We start from the raw sequence: 17,677 nt of genomic DNA, 5'->3' as shown, positions 1-17,677 counted from the left end.
TACGGAACCTGGCTTCTGTGTTGTTCAGTTCAAGGAGTATGCAAACATGTACTCGCCAGACTTTCTCTTTCATTTGTCAATATACTGTATTGAATAATTTTACAGAAAAAAAACTGCCATCCATGTGGTTAGTTTGAAAACATGTGTTACAAAGTTTGAAGAAGTCTGGTAAATTGATTTGTTAAACTACTGTAGTTTAAGATCAATATTTGGATCTTCCATTCCTAATATTCCATCCATCCATTTTCCAACCCGCTGAATCCAAACACAGGGTCACGGGGGTCTGCTGGAGCCAATCCCAGCCAACACAGGGCACAAGGCAGGACCCAATCCCGGGCAGGGTGCCAACCCACCGCAGCCATTCCTAATATTTTGAATTTTAAACATGTTTTACAAATAACACCTATACAGTTATGAAATCATGAACGGCATCAGATTTACATATAAGGTATGCTAAATCTACATCAAATGCTAACGAATAAGTAATGCCATGTGTGTTGTATAATCTGATCAACCATCTGATACACATTTTAGCATTTTAATCTAAGACTTGGCACTTCAGGAGATCCTTGAAACAGAGTTCTGAAATGATAAAAAAATGAAACCTCACTCAGGTTACTTAAAATTTAACTGATCTCAGTTTGGATGCAACATCAGTTTCCTAATGTGAAAGAACTCAGTCAGAGTTTAATAGCTTCAAATTGTATAAGGGAAAAAAACTTGATATGGTGTCACTCTTTCTGTATGTGCAGATGGATGTCTTTTACAGAAGCCTTGCCTCTGATATGTACAGCAGGTGCCATCTGTCAGGATTTGCCTCCTATGAACACACCCACAAAGTGGAAATCCACCCTTTCACAAATACTACTAATAGATAAAGATGATGGAAATATCATCAATGCTGAAAACAATCTAACACTAATTAAGAAATCTCAAATCATCTAATTGTACCAATATGTTTAATTAAATACTGAGGCTATACACAATAGTCTTTCTTTCTTTCTTTCTTTCTTTCTTTCTTTCTTTCTTTCTTTCTTTCTTTTAGTGCCTTAAAATACTACTGGTCTAATAATATTTTGAGATACTATGTTTACAGTAATTAAAGCTATTAAATGATTTTGCTCACTTTCGCTTCTAATCACCATAAGGCTTTTGGTTTACCCAATGACATTCATTAACTCTGTCACACCCTTTCCTAAACACACTGCATTTTCTTGACACTTCAGTAGTTCTTTTTTTGCAGATATATACAATGGCGTATACACAGACACCCTGTTTTTCTAACGTTTGAAACATTCTTTTCAACACTAGCAAAATTCTGTGTACACAAAGATACACGGACACGTGGGCGTACACTTTGCAAAGAAAAATTGTTATGTGCAAAGAAACCTAAACAGTTTTTGAATTTTTGTCCTGTAACTAATACATTTAATTAAATATTCACATAACTTTTTATTTTTTTTAAATTATCATGTAAATTGTGGAAAGTCCTCCGAATAACTCCCTTAATACTTGTTAATTCAGCATTAGCATATTTTATTGCAACAGCTTATCAAAATCAGACCAGCAGTGTGCTTTGCAGCTCAGATTGATTCTCTTGTATTTTGAGAGTGTGAAACAGCCTGACTTTACATTTAAAGCTGACAATGTGAGAACACCACGTCTGACTATTTCTTCTCACCTCTTTCTTTTGACTGCATGCAAACTACACATGATGTGTCTCTTGCCTCATAACCGAGGAAGCTGAAATACAATGCCATGTATATGAAGTGTAGACTGACTGCGGAATGAGTTGAAACGTTAAATGGTCACATGCAAGATAATACATTTCATCAAAATTACAGCAAATGTACAGGGTAAATTAATGTGCACATTGGTTATTACATGGACTGGGAGTCTTTTAAATTATGATTATAATGAAATATTTTTTGCAATTATTGTATAGTGCACTGGGCTCATAGCAGTTAGTGTGCTTAATAATAATGAATTGAATTGAATTAAATTAAATTAGCAATAATCAAAATGTTAACAAAACAATATTTTGCCACCTTATTGTGTCATAAGCTTCAGAACAACAATAAACACAGGATATAGAACACAGTTCACAGGCTGATGGCACTTTTCACACTGTATATACTGTAATATGCAACAAGCGTACAATATGAAATATTCTATCCACATTTCAATACCATGCAGTGCTGTGGTGCCTCAGGCATTTTAGACCTGTAGCTCTTTTTAATAAAATAAAATACAAATCTTCATTGTACAAATACCCTTTGTGCATACATCATCATAAAGGTCTTTACAATCTAATTAATAGGGGTACACTGGTTAGATCATTGTGTTAAAAATAATTAGGCTAATGATCACTTTTAAGCAAAGATTTCAAAGCTACTGAACGAGCAAGCTTTTTAAACCCACTATCACTTTTACTCAAAGCTCTGAACTATAGGACTGCTGCCCAGCCATTCACCTAACTCACTTAATCTACATAAGGATCATGGGACTTAGATCATGTCCAAGCAGCGTCAGGTGAAAGCCCTAGATGGGGTGCCAGTCCACTGTAAAACACAGTCACACACATACCGACACCCATTCTTACCTAGCCATTTCAAATTTACTGAGTGACCTAGTCTGCATGTCTTTCAGATGTGAGCAGCAAAGCGAAGTGTCTGGCCAATTTACAGGGTTTCAAGGAGTCACCATGTATCCCAGTTAGACACGAACTGACTACGTACAGCTTGCCAATGCATCTCTAAGCACACTCACGCACATACTGACACTCAGTAAATATTGGCAATTATGGGCTTTCCAGTTAAACTAATATTCACATTTTTGGAAAATACTGAAACACCTGGGATAGACTAAAAATTCAATCCACTGCTTTTGGATACCAGCCATATCAAAACAGCTCTTAACCATACTTAGAAAGGTTCCTGGAAATTAAAAATAAATACATGACAGCTATTCTAACCATACAATAAAATGTACAAAAAAACAACAACAACATTTATTTCTATAGCATGTTTTCATACAAATGATGTGACTGAAACAGGATGAACAAAGAAAAAAAGGACAGAAAAAAACAAAAAAAAACTCCAAAAAGCTGGAGAAAAAATAAAATCTGCAGGGGTCCCAAGGCCACGAGACCACCCAGCCCCCACTAGGCATTCTACCTAACATAAATGATCTCAATCAGACCTCAAGGTTTTCAGGCTTCAGAATTAGACGATGACGGTCATGTGGACTTCTGGCCTTTCATCCATCAATGTAGGAACATCACGATGCTTTGATCAGGTGGTGGTGGTAGTGCAGATCGCCACCACAGAAAACCGTAAAAAGAACAGCAGAGAAAGTAGGGGTTAGTACGGATTGCAGAGCCATGATAAAAATGATAATTAAATGCATATGCAGTATATCAGGGTTACACTAAAATGAAGCTATGAGAAAGCCATGTTAAAATAATGTGTTTTTAGCAGTTTTTTAAAGTGCTCCACTGTATTAGCCTATTCCAGATTTTAGGTACATAACAGCAGAAGGCCACCTCACCACTTCTTTTAAGTTTAGCTTTTTGGAATTATAAGCAGACACTCATTTGAAGATCTAAGGTTACAATTTGGAGTGTAAGGTAAAAGGCATTCTGAAATATAGGATGGAGTGAGATTATTTTAGGCTTTGTAAACCATAAGCAGTATTTTAAAGTCAATTCTAAATTGCACAGGTAACCAGTGTAGTGACATCAGAACTGGAGAGATGAGCTCAGATTTTCTTTTCCTAGTTTAGATTCTGGCAGCTGCATTCTGCACTCGTTGCCATTGATGTCTTTTTGGGTGGTCCTGCGTTACAGTAATTTAGCCGACTGAAAACAAAAGCGTGAACTCATTTTTCATCATCTTGAAAAGTAATAAGTGATCTAACTTGTGCTATATTTCTTAAGTGAAAAAATTTTATCTGATTAATATGTGACTCAAAATTTAGGTCAGAGTCAATAATTACGCCCAAATTCTTTACCTCTGTCTTGACTTTTAATCCTAATGCATCTAGTTTATTTCTAATACACTCATTATATCCATTTTTGCCAATCACTAAGATTTCTGTTTTCTCCTCATTTAGTTTGAGAAAATTTCTACTCATCCATTCAGAAACACAAGTAAGACATTGTGTCAGTGAGACAAGAGAGTTGGGGTCATCAGGCGCTAGTGACTTTCTTTTTTTTTTTCACTATCTCATGAATCGGTGAAAAAATGAGTGGCCTAAATGTGGGAGAAAGGTAAAATTAAGTTCACCTCCCCCATTTATGATCTGTTTAATAAGATAATCATATTTCTACAGGAGCAGATGCTGATGAAGTGGCCAGCAGCATGTCTACCTTGGAGAGGTCCCTCGCTGCCCGCAGGGCAACACGCACCAAATTAATGATCCCAATGGATTCCCAACCTAGCAATCCACGTAAGTGTGATATCGTCAGGGAGAAACCAAGTATGACCTATACTGTCCATAAGACATGATACATTTTCAAAGAATCTTACTGATAAAAAATTGTTTTACAATTAAATGACACATAATGTTAATTAACATATAACCGTGAGATATTAACTATAATGTCTGTGTGGATTTTACTTTCCATCCCAAAGATTTACAGGTTAGATTAACTGCTGATTCTTAATTGGCACCATGGATGTGTACAAGAGTAAGACAGACTACCCATCCATGGTTGGTTCCTGCCTTCTTCTGTCCTGCCCAAAACTGTTTGAATCTGATTTGTCCCCAATTCTGAAATGGATTAAACAGGTCTGAGAATATTTTGTTATGTATGCAGACATTTACATACCCAGCTAAATTTGTGAATCTAAAGTCAGAAACATTTTGGTCTCTTTTGATAGCTTATTTATTAAAATACAGTATGTGAATTATGGGTACGGCATGATTGGCAAACTGCACAAGAACATGTCAACATTGAGCTATAGCTCTTCACTACAAACACAGAAGGTGAAAGACAGGCGGACACAAGGTTTGGGAATATTACGTGATGTAATGTTATAGTTCCTGCTATTACATCTGTTTAATTCAATTCAGAATTGCATAATGCTATAGCCTATCTCAACAGCATGGAGCTCAAAGAAGAAACCAATACCAGATGAAGGGCCAATCTATCGCAGAACAAATTCCCACCAGGCCAGTTTAGATTGAACAATTCACTTAACTCTTGCCTTTGGCATTGAGGCAACTTTAATCACAACCAGGACCATGGAAGGCTCAGTTTTTGCTACTTGAATGAAGGAGAACTCCCTGTACTATCACCTGGTGTCTGCATGTCTGAGCTCTCTCAGATATATAATCTCTGACCTGAGATAGTGAGTGTGGGATGAGTGACAGTAGAAAAAGAAGTGTTGGGAAATGACTGCAACTACCCTAGTAAGAAGGCACAAATATTATGTACACATTTTGCATTAATCTGTGGTTCTTTAATGACTGGTTCAGAGGTAAGCAGCAGTAAGAAAAGAGAAATGTGGATTCCTAGAAGAAACAGAAGAGTCGACATGAAAAAAGGAAGTTGCCAGTCTGATTGGCACCTGATTAAAAAAAAACGACAGACCGGACAGTAAAAGTAGTTCATGGCTCCTTAGTGACTTAGATCGCATCTCATAAATTCTGTGTTGTTCATCCTTGACATGATTTAATCTAAGAAACTCCTTTAATAAGACCACAAATGTTTTTTTGTTAAAAACGATATTATTTATTTTGTCACTAGGCTACATGAAATACAAAATGTATTATTACAGTTCAACAAAGAATGACAACATACAATATATTGATGGTATATTAAATCACCAGAAGAAGTTTAGAGCCCATCCAGTAGTGACAGTCTTTACTTAAAGTACAGTGAAATGAATTTCTAACTTTTTGTACAGGGCTGTAGCACTGATATCATTTTTTAAGCCCCACATTTTCAAAAACTGAAAATATTCTAAATTTTGATGCATAAATTCATATGATTATAGTATCAAAAGGTCACATCCATCGTGTTACAGACAGGTAATGAGAGTGATACAAAATAATCTGGTATAGTATATTTGTTATATGGTATATAGCATACCACATGGAAGTACTAGTAATATGGTAATACTTTAGTCAAGGCTTGGTTCCTGCATTTTCCCCATAGCTGCCAGAATAGCCTCCTGCCCTGTGAATTCTGAATTGCATTATGCAACTTTGATAATACTTGAATGGTTGGAAATATTTGTTATAAATGGATATCTACAGTGCAGCAGGCATTTGTGCATTTGGCACAGCTAAGAGAGCATTACAAACAGATAGCCAGTGATTTGAATATATCACATGCAGTGCCAAGCAGATGTGACTGGTTTGATCTATACATTTTTTTCAATGCTCATTAGCAGGGTAGAGTATTAACAACTTGTATAATTAGGTTTACAAAGTCTAAATCTTGTTTCCAATTAATGTTTGCTTGATAACTTTGTAATTATATAAATTAAAAATGTTTCCCAGTACAAAAATACCCTTGCTTAACATGCCGCATTCTTTAAATGAATGTACTGTATTTATGTATCTATCTGTTTAGAAAAATAGAAGAAGATGAACCTTAAAATTATCCTGATTTCATAAGTGGACAAAGTTTAGCTATAGTGTGCTAATTAGGTACATTACAACTTTTGGACATTTGAGCTAATATTCTGTGCATAGTTTATGTATGCGATATGTATTATGGTATATGGAGGGGACACTTTTCCGGTCCCCAAACCCAAAACAAAAATGCCAAAGTAAATAAAAATATAAGAAAAATAAAAGTGTTATTACAACAAAAGGCAATAAAGAAGGATACAGGACTTTGGAGGCAAAAACACAATAAATGAGGCACTAAAGCAAAATATACCTTTGGCTGTGCCTTATATCTTACTCACGTCTAGCACCTTTCTCTTTCCTTCTGCCAAATCAACTCTTATCTAATCTTCACCCTGTGCTAAGGTCACTGAAGCAGTGGCAAATGGTCTCTTTTATACCAGACATCTGGACAACGTCACTTTCATTCTCCTTAAAAGTACCTCCTGGTCGGGCATTGTCGTCGTCATCAATCTTTTATTGGGCATCTGGTCGAGACTGCCCTCGAAGTTAGTATGCTGCTGTAGGTGCCGATGGGTTTTGGACATCCTGCAAGATTTGCTTCAATCTTGTGCTATCACCTTGGCCTCTGTTAAGCTGTGTCAATGTCATTTGAGGTTGTCCTCAACTTGACGTGCCCAAGTTTTCTTAGGCACATTTTGTTCTTTCTTCCAGGTTGTTGGGTGAATTCATCATAACAGTCGTTAAAGGAATCAGTTTTCATCCATTCTGTGCACATGGCTAAACCAGCATAGTCTTCTTTTCCGAATTTCCTCAGGAGGCATCTAATCCTTATCATTTCGTTTCATAGGTGGTCTTTGAACGAGATTCAGAGAATTTTCTGCAGGCATCACATCAAGAATGTTACTAGCCTTTTATCTAAGTTTCTGAGCCATAGAGGAGGTCTGGCATTATGAGGGCTCGGAAGAGTTGCATCTTAGTCTTGATTGTTAGCAACCCAAAGGGAGCAGTGGCTTGGCCCATGTGGCTGAGAACCTCAGAGGAAGTGGATGTTTTCTTTTCCTGTATAATTGACCTGAGATATTTGAACTCCATTACTTGCTTAAGCTGAATGCCATTAAGGTAGACTGCAGCTAGAGACCAGTCAGACATCATTAGATTTGTTTATCAACTTTGATTTTCAGCCCATCCGGCTGTAGCTAGTTTGCAACTGTTTGCAGAATATCTGTAACTTTGGCATCACTGTCTGCAAAGATGGCACTGCCATCTGCGAACTTAAGGTCCATGACATATCTGCCGACTCTGTACCCCTTTACGACCATTAAACATTTTCTGCATTAGTGCATCGATCACCATGTTGAACATTAGGGGTGATATGACGCAGCCTTGTTGAACACCTTTCTGAATAGGGACATCTTTTAAGAATGCGTTGTTGGTTCCAGATGATGATGTCCCACTCATTGGACCCTCCGGCTATCTGTCACATATTTTTGAATCTGTATAGTTCCACTAGCAATCTTCTTGGCCGTTCATTACCATAATTCCTCTATGATAGATTAAATACAGTTACCAAGGGTCAGGAGGATAAAGACTCATTGCAAGGAGGAATTAGCACATGTTGGCCTGACAAAGTCATTGTCCCTGGGTATTATAACATGTACTAGAGTGGAGATCCACTGTTTATATTTTTGTGAAGTCACCTAGTGGTCTAATCTTGAATCTCTTACTGAAGATGGTCTCACTTGCATATCAAGGTAAGGATGAGTAAATTGGCTAAAGGTATATTGGCAACAAGCAAGAAGAGAGAAAGAGAATGGGAAAAGCCACTGCTACTAGGTGAGCCAAATAAAATAGCCAGCAGTCTGAGAAGAATTAGATGAAATCTCAACTTAAACACAATGAATGTGGGTCATGTCTCATAGTAATAAGTCAATTATTCTAGAACTTTAGATCCTTGTAAATTTTCTTGTGCATTGTCTTTCATAACCAGAATTCCTAATTACAATATGCAAAGTTTTGTTTTTGTGAAAATTGCATTAAAATATGCATAACAGATTTTTATTATTGGAGGAAGGTGTTAAAAACTTGTTCAGCTGAACAAGCTTTATACATTAATTATGTTTAGAATTCATTGTATTGTAAAAAAAAAATGACAAACAATTCTTTAAAGTACCTTGGATAATTAATGAGCATTGATTTTTTTTTTCTTGATTTTTCAGCTGTTGTAAGTGCCATTCCAGTGCCAACTTTAGAGAGTGCCCAGTATCCTGGAATTCTACCATCTCCCACTTGTGGGTACCCTCACCCTCAGTTTACATTACGGCCTGTGCCATTCCCGACCCTTACTGTTGAACGGAGCTACGGATCAGGTAGAAGTCAGTACACTAAAAGATTTTTTTTCCCCCACAGTATTTTCAAAGTAGAAATTAAAAGGTTTATACCAGTGCTTCAAACATGTATTAATTTGTGTGACATAAATGTAACATACAGTAGGTGTTTGCACAGTTGGCCGTATTTCTGATTTTGCTATAACTTGTCTTTACGGATAAAAAACATTGATATAAATGGGCACTGTGCTATTAGGTTCCCATCCATCCATCTTCTAATCTGTTTTCACTGTAGGGTCCAGAAATCCAGATTGTTACAGTAATGCTTTATGAATAAGCGTGTGTGGGTTTGATTGCGTTAGTGCACCTAGCCTGAACTGCTGGATCACCCACAGTTAGCCTCTAAGTCGTACCCAAAGCTGCTATAATAATCTCTGGTACTCTGGTCCTGTGCTGACCTAAGTGGGTTAAGAAAGTAGATGGTGGGGTGGATTTTACCTTTTGTAAAGAGCTGTTTCCCAATGCGCTTTATACAATAGCTAACATTACAATAAAACTAAACAAAACAATTACAAGAGTTGAATGGCAGTAGATGCAGACAATGATTTAAGCCCAGCGATATTTTAAAGATGTGTACAAAGTGTTAATGCACAAAGACTTCATGCCAGATTTCCAATGCAGTGCACTGTGCATGTCACTTCAAAGTAGAGCTAATTAGGTGGTTGATGAATGGTTTTAAAAAAAGCAACTGTCCATTGACATTTTCTTGGCTGCTGTCCCATTTGACCCATCAACTTCATCTTATGACATGCCACTATTAATCACAAGTTACACAAGGGCCAAGTTTTAGCACTTAATCACACATTCTAATAGAAAATGAATTTATAAATAAGATGTAGAGTTTAGCAGGAAAGCTCTGCATGACTGCTGCTGTTGGTACACAGAAATGTGTCCCACGTGTAATAAAAGCTTAGCAAAAGCAGGAACCTTCTGGGTGTTCAAATTATTTATATTCATTTGAAATAGAAGTTTTCTTTTTAAATTTTCTTCCTTTTTATTCATTCCTGTAAAACGCTATCTATTGATTGAGCATTTGGAAGTATATGTGATTACATTTTCAGATCTTCTTAAAGTGTTCATTTTTTGACGTGCTAACGTTATTGCACGGTTGGCTTCATTCTGGCATAGCATAGAGGTGCAGTGGTTAGCACTTGTGGGAAGTAGCCCGGACACAGACAGATGGACATCGTTTAAAGTCCAACACACACGTTTATTTACACAGTAATATTTACAATAATTAAGTGATGCACAGACTCTAGTACCACAGTACCAATCACCCCAGTCCAGGCCAAAACCACAGTATGCCTTTCTCCTTCAGACCGCCTCCTTTTCTCTCCTCTCAGACCTTGTCCTCTTCCACCCGACTCCAGCCTTGAATGAAGAGAGGCGTCCCCTTTTATAATCACCCCGGATGTGCTCTAGGTGTGTTCCGGCAATCTTCCACCGACACGCCCCAGTGTGGTGGAAGTGCCGGCTGCATCCCCGGAAGCACTTCGGGTGTCTCGGCTCCTCTTCCCCCCAGCACTTCCGGGTGTGGCGGAAGTGCTGAAGTCCAGGGCTCTCCAGGCATGGGGGCGCCCCCTGGCGGTGACCACGAGCCCCTACAGGGCTGAACTTCACAGCCCTGTACCCGTGGTCTCCAACACAACCAGGGCGGACGCCCCCCGTGGTGTGGAGGAGGCATAAGCCCTCCTCTGGTCCTCTTGGCCATCCCGGCTGGGGACCACCCCCAGCCGCGTGCCACACACTGCTCTTGCAAACTCCACAAAGCTGGGTCCATAACTGGGCCCATTCACTGTCTTCCAACAACTGCATTGTTTTTACTCCTTCTGTCTCAATTTTCTTCCAACATCTCAAATCTGTGTAGTCTGTTGTTATTATTCACTCTATATTGGCACTCTGTCAGCAAATATGCACTATGAAGGACTGGCACCCCATTTGGAAAGTCTCCTGCCTTATGCCCACATCTCTGGATTAGGCAGGTGCAGTGAATAGGTAGATGGATGAGTAGATCTATCATGATAACAAGTCTTTAATATCCCACATTTTAGACCTTTAGACCAAGTGGCTTCATAGGAATGGATTTTGATGGTGTTAGCAAATAATGTAGTACGACTGATATACCATTTTTACACAGAGCATGATTTTATGATATCAAATCTGTTCTATTTCTGTTATTGTTACTTGACGTCCACACAGAATAAACTTCACACGGGTGTTTCCCAAAGTAATAAAAGAAAAAATACAAATATAAACGACAGTAATATATGTGTAGCAATAAGTACACGTTTTCCAACCTAATAAAGTAAAATAAAGAGGTTAGAATTTTAGAAGAAGGTTAGAAGGCTATGAAATTTAGTTGAGAACTTAGCACAGAACTCTGCTCCTGAACTCAGTGAAGAGTGTTGTACAATGGATTATGGATTAAGTTGATTTGAGAAGTATATACAGTAATGCTGTAGTTTTAAACTAAGTATGACAATTCACGTAAGGATAAAAAAGCAGCCGCAGTAAGTACTGGTCATTTATCAGTTTTCAAAGCCTATCTGCTATAGGATTGCATGGAGTCAAAGCCTGTCCTTTACAGTGCTGGGTTTAGGGCATGATGGGATGCCTGTCTTTCACAGGGCAAACTCACAGTTTTCTCCTAAGTGGTGAATTTTGTGTCACTTATTAACTTAATATGAACATTTTATATAACCTGGAGGTAACTGAATGAAAACAACAAATACTGTATGTGTAAACTCCAAAGAGCTGGAAATAAAACCACATACTTTGAGCAGTTATACACTGAGCCACAATGCCATCTTGATACAGAATGAATCATTGCATCATTTTCTCAAAAGATAAATATTTCATGTTGGTAGCTTCTTTTTCCCTCCACAGCACTTACTTTGCATTTTAATAAAGTTCAGACTGTTAACTGTGTCAACTTTGGATGCTGTCCTTGTGGTCATAAAGAGGTTTTACCAGGATAACAAAATAGTGTGTCCAAAATGCAAAACACTGCAGCCACTGAATATCCTTTGGAATTGAACTCAGCTTCTCAATGTCCTAGAGCAGAATTTTTAAACACTGAGCCACACTGCTTTCTCACTACAGAATGAATCATTGTATAGTTTTCTCAAATAGATGCCATGTTCCATACTGAGTAGGTTTTCAGAACAGTTAGCATCTATTGTAGAGTGTTGACCTGAACGTCCTTTGTGCCAAATCTTCATGTTCTCGTTGGGCCCATGTGTATTTCCCCAAGAACTTCACTGTCTTGTCTAATGCCCACCATCATGCTGTTGTGTTAGATTACAGCACTAAGTTGTTTCTATCTGAGTCTGCTTTTTTATGTTGTCCCCATTGCTGTACCCATTTCTCTCCTTCAACTCCTACTGGAGTTTACAGATTATGGAAGGCAGAATCAAGATTTAACATGGAAACGTGGAATTCAAGAGAATAATCACAAAAATATATTTTTGCCTTGTAGAAACATTAATATGGGTATATTAATTGCAGCTATACAATTATACTTAATGGCATTTTTGTTGTGTCATTTTTAACCACACAATCTCCTGTCACGTTACTGTAAAGCCGATAATAATCCACCATTTTACAAATCAATTAACCACTGGGTTATTAATTAATTACAAGTGGTTCATTTAACAGATTTACTATGGCTCAACAAAAACAGTATCACCAGTGCTCACTGTATGTCAAATCCGTCTATAATGTGAGAAGAGTGATTACTTGCCTCCAGATTTTGTAACTTTTTTAGGCAAGTCTATATCCAAGTATTGAGAAGGTTATGATCAAAATCAGAACATCGTAATTCAGTTTTCAATGGAATTCATTTCATTTTAGAAAAGCTTTCCCCACGGAGTGCAGGCACAGAGCATTGTGACAGGTTCTCAGGTAAAATGCAAGTATGAGAGGGTACTCAAAAATAATCTGTACCTGGCATGCAATCTAGACTTAGTTGCGAATTTCACCATTAGATGTAGCATACTTACGGTATTCTGTGGCAGTGTGCCACGTGGCGTTGCTCTGTATTGTTTGTACGGCATTCCATGTTGGTTTTTCTTGGTGCTTATTAAACATGTTCTGCGAGAACAGCAAGTCTACATTAAATGATGCTTGAAACTGCTTTTAAAGAGGAAAGTTTAAGTAAAACACAGGTCTACGAGTGGTTTTCACATTTCAAACAAGAGGAAATGTTACTTGAAGACCAACCAAGATCTGGCTGACTTTCCACAATGAGGAATGGCAACAATGTTGAAAAAGTTTGCATTGCAATTTACGAAGACTGTCGTCAGACTATTGAGAAGATTTCTGAATTGACTTGTGTGTCCTGAAGTTCTTGCCATTCCATAGTTGCCTGATCTTGCTCCGTGCGACATTTTCTTGTTCCCGCATATGAAAAAAGAACTCAAAGGAAAGCGTTTTTGTACCATGGAGGAAGTCAAAGAAAAATCACTGCAGGCCTTGGACAATGTTCCTCTTCAACAATTCCAAAAATGTTTCCACCAGTGGGAAAGCCATTGGGACAAGTGCATTCATTCACATGGAGAGTACTTTGAAGGAGACTAAAGTTTCAATAAGTAAAAATGATAAAAACAATTTTTTCTTCAATTCTGGTTATTTTTGGGTACCCCCTCGTATACTGTAAATTTTACAAATTGCTAAATACAGGATAAATAAACATAAATACACATATTTGTTAATACACACAAAAAACAAAGTAGAAACTGATTAACATACATGGAAATCAACAGTATCTGTCTGTTAAATAATTGTTGAACTGTGAACTGTGGCCAGTTGACAACTGAGGATCTTACAACAATAACTCCAGTGAGCAGCATCCCGGGAGAAAATGAACCTCTAGTGAAGTCCACAGTCAGTTACAATAGAAAGTCACAGACAAACTCAGACACAGTCAGAGTTCTGGAAACCTCGGCCAACTAGCCCAGTAGAGTCTGGGCTTTTCCGTCCAATATGATGACAGAATCTTTTCATCTGATGATTCTAGTGCTCCCAGATCTGAGATGTTATTACAAGATTAAGAATTAAAAGTGTTGGAGGGTAACACACAGGTAGGGTTCAGATTGTCTGTATGGAATCTGCATGTTCTCTCTGTGTCTGCATTCATACGATATGCTCTTCAAACTGTTATGTGTCGAGCAGAACTTTTTGTGATAGTAAATGATAAAAATATATTTTCTTTACTATGTGGTATTTGTAAGTACTCTGTGGATACTCCAGGGTTCTTCTCAACACCTAGATTGTGGCTAGCAAGTCAGTGCAGTCATTGTGTATGTTGTTGTACCTTTTGGTAGACTGAGGCCCTGTCCACATTTAGCTTTTTCCTTGTGCTCTGGCTTCCTGTAACTTTAAATGGGATTTTTAGGATTCACTAAATGGATGGATTGATGTATTTACAAGATGGCTTTATCCCAGACAACTGACTGTAAAAATGCAGAGTGTATCAAGTTTTAAAGCTTTTTATCAAATATCTTTTGACAGACATCTGAGGCTTTTGGCCAACTTCCCATTTGTTTATAATGATGTCTAATAATGAAACACATCTCATCCCAGCAATAGGCGCTGCAACCAGATTTGCTTGAAATAGATACAATTAATTTTATATTCTTTATGCCATAAAATGGCCTTGAATGTGTGTATAATTATTACCATTTGCTGCTGTTCATATACCGCATGCAATGCCGTATCATTTTACAGGTAACTGGGAAGCATTTGTTCAAGGTTTCTATTAAACTGCCTGGATCCGAACAATCCAAGGGATCTTTTAAAGCAGGGGTGTTGAACTCCACAGTGGAAGGCCACAGTGGCTGCAGGTTTTCATTCCAACAATTTTCTTAATTAGTGACCAATTTTTGCTGCTAATTACTTCTTTTAATTAACTTGACTCTGGCCCTTTAGTTGTTTCTTTTTCCTTAACACTAGAATTACCAGAGCCTACGAAAAAACTCGTAAATCCGTCCCACCTTAAATCGCGTCTTAAAGCCGTTTGCACATCTCCGCCAGAGTCCTTTGTCATCTGAATGTGCTGATAAACAAAAGCTACTAGCAGCCAGCTATTCCATCCCCCCACCGACTTAGAATGAACTCCTAGCTCATGCCTTGCCTTGATGTGATTATTTGGGATTGAAGTGGAGTTTTACAGTGGAAATAATTCGAGCGTTATTTGGAATACACGCATTTCATGTGTGTTCCGTTTCTACAGTATAGTAGTAGTCTGTGCAAACACATTTTTAAAACAGAAACGTTTTTCATATTCTAATAGTAAATGACAAAATGTAGGCATAAACTATATAACGTATGAAGCCTGAAGTCCATATATCAAAGAAACACTTTCACAAAAGTTACAAATAAGAGAACACGTGTGGTTTTATTCAAAAATACGAAGAAGGCAGCTTCGCCAGCGTTTATGTGTCAGAACCCTTTTGGGGGGGGGGGGGGGGCGTTAGTATGCATCGACTGCGAGAATGAAAAGTGAATTAAACAAAAAAAAAAAAAAAGCTAACCTTTACCAGTATCTCACATAAAATTTTCACACCTGATCTGACGCTGTTCGTTTTCAAATAATATTGCATTAGTGCGATGAACTTTTCACATATATTGTCTCTTTCAGGTGTGTAATAGAAACCACAGCATAGAGAGAAGTGAGTACATTGCTTCTTACAGGAAAAGGTGATGGAAAAAGTGCATTGGTACGAGAATGCAGTCACGAGTATACTGCAGTCTTTATGTGAAAACAGCATAAATAATGTGAAATCATTCTCTCCTCTGCATGTCCTGGAGTACAAAAGAAACAGCATACAGCAACATCTGGGGACTGGCAGGAACACTCAATAACACTGAATAAAAAGAAAATCAAGTGACGGTGAGATACGAAGGAAGGCAGGTTCGCCAGCGTTTATGTGTCAGAACCCTTTTGGGGGGGGGGGGGGGGGGCGTTAGTATGCATCGACTGCGAGAATGAAAAGTGAATTAAAAAAAAAAAAAAAAAAGCTAACCTTTACCAGTATCATAAGTTACACCGGCTGTTACAGACTGAAATGAAATTTATGTTGTTATTCTAAAATTGTAAGAACAAGAGCAGATCATTTCTCGAAGTGGAGCCGTGCGGGATCGAACTCGCCACCCTCTGATCCCCAGTCAGGAGCTGATACCATTACGCCACCGCAGCAGTTGTAGTAAGAGTGTCAATGTGGCATGCTAACGTGGCTTTTTTTTTTGTGCAGTTATACTTTTGAAGAAAAGCGCATGTGTTCTCTTATTTGTACCTTTTGTGAAAGTGTTTCTTTGATATATGGACTTCAGGCTTCATACGTTATATAGTTTATGCCTACATTTTGTCGTTTACTATTAGAATATGAAAAACATTTCTGTTTTAAAAATGTGTTTGCACAGACTACTACTATACTGTAGAAACGGAACACACATGAAATGCGTGTATTCCAAATAACGCTCGAATTATTTCCACTGTAAAACTCCACTTCAATCCCAAATAATCACATCAAGGCAAGGCATGAGCTAGGAGTTCATTCTAAGTCGGTGGGGGGATGGAATAGCTGGCTGCTAGTAGCTTTTGTTTATTAGCACATTTAGATGACAAAAGACTCTGGCAGAGATGTGCAAACGGCTTTAAGACGTGATTTAAGGTGGGACGGATTTACGAGTTTTTTCGTAGGCTCTGGTAATTCTAGTGTTAATTAGCAGCCAAACAATAATGAGACACAAAATAAGCCACCACATCACACAATATCTGAAAATAAAAAAAGGTGATGGTCTCAGTAAGGCTGATCTCTCAACTCACCAAAACACTTTGAAGATGTTCTTATAAAAAACAGAAAATCAACAGTTTTGGAAATGTCTGCTGTTGTAGAGCGAGAGCAGCAACAAGCTGTGTAATTAAATAACAGGTTTAATTCACAGCAAGCATCGGCTTCTCATTAAGAAACTGGTTGGAGTTTGAAGCCCCAGTTTAAGCTGGTCATCTGTTGGCTTGTTTCACATCTCATTTCTGTTTGGCTGTCATTTAATGAGGAAACAAATCAATTCAGAGGACTGAATCCTTCTAACATGGCTGTCAAAATAAAGGGGAAAAAAGTGAATTAGCAATGAAAACTGGTCACTGATTAGGAAAAGGGTTAGAATGAAAACCTGCAGGCACTGCGGCCCTCCAGGCCTGGAGTTTGACACCCGTGTTTTAAAGGAAGTAAACACCATTACCTCATTTTCATGACAGTACAGAGCAATTAAGAATAGGGCATCACACTACCATTTTGTGCTTACAAAACTGGACCTGTGCTCATCAATAAATGAACCAACTGGTAATTGGCAGCTGAGATGTATTAAATGCTACTCTTTTTTTAATAGTAGCTATGCTAATTCTAATATCTTTATAGTAATAGTGTTGTCATAATAGACATTCCTACTTCAAGCTCCATTAGTATTGGTTTTTTTGTTTTCTATAGTATCATGAACAATTGATTTTGATTATTTTTATAGTGTTTGAGATATTTTTTCACCATGGAGCTTTTTTAATGTCAATTGTATGCATTTTTCACCATCTTTTTCTCGCCTTTTTCATTATATCATCTGTTGTGAACATTGCACTAGTTATACCTCTCTAGGGTAAAGCTGATGGACCAGATCAGATTAAGATACTAAAAGCCATTTTACTTAAAATGTAA

General features: G+C 37.7%; 1 protein-coding gene across 1 annotated transcript in view; it reads left to right on the top strand.

Moving 5' to 3' along the window:
• The window catches only part of dcc (DCC netrin 1 receptor), an 899,751-nt gene that overhangs the window by 822,306 nt on the left and 59,768 nt on the right, over positions 1-17,677 (top strand). The window contains exons 25-26 of the mRNA XM_051928027.1: positions 4,333-4,449; positions 8,802-8,951. Of these exons, the coding sequence (XP_051783987.1) occupies positions 4,333-4,449; positions 8,802-8,951 (267 nt within the window). The remainder of the gene's footprint in view (positions 1-4,332; positions 4,450-8,801; positions 8,952-17,677) is intronic.

The sequence above is a fragment of the Erpetoichthys calabaricus genome, chromosome 5 (assembly GCF_900747795.2).
Source record: "Erpetoichthys calabaricus chromosome 5, fErpCal1.3, whole genome shotgun sequence".
NCBI lineage: Eukaryota > Metazoa > Chordata > Cladistia > Polypteriformes > Polypteridae > Erpetoichthys > Erpetoichthys calabaricus.
This window is presented reverse-complemented; position numbering and strand designations above follow the sequence as displayed.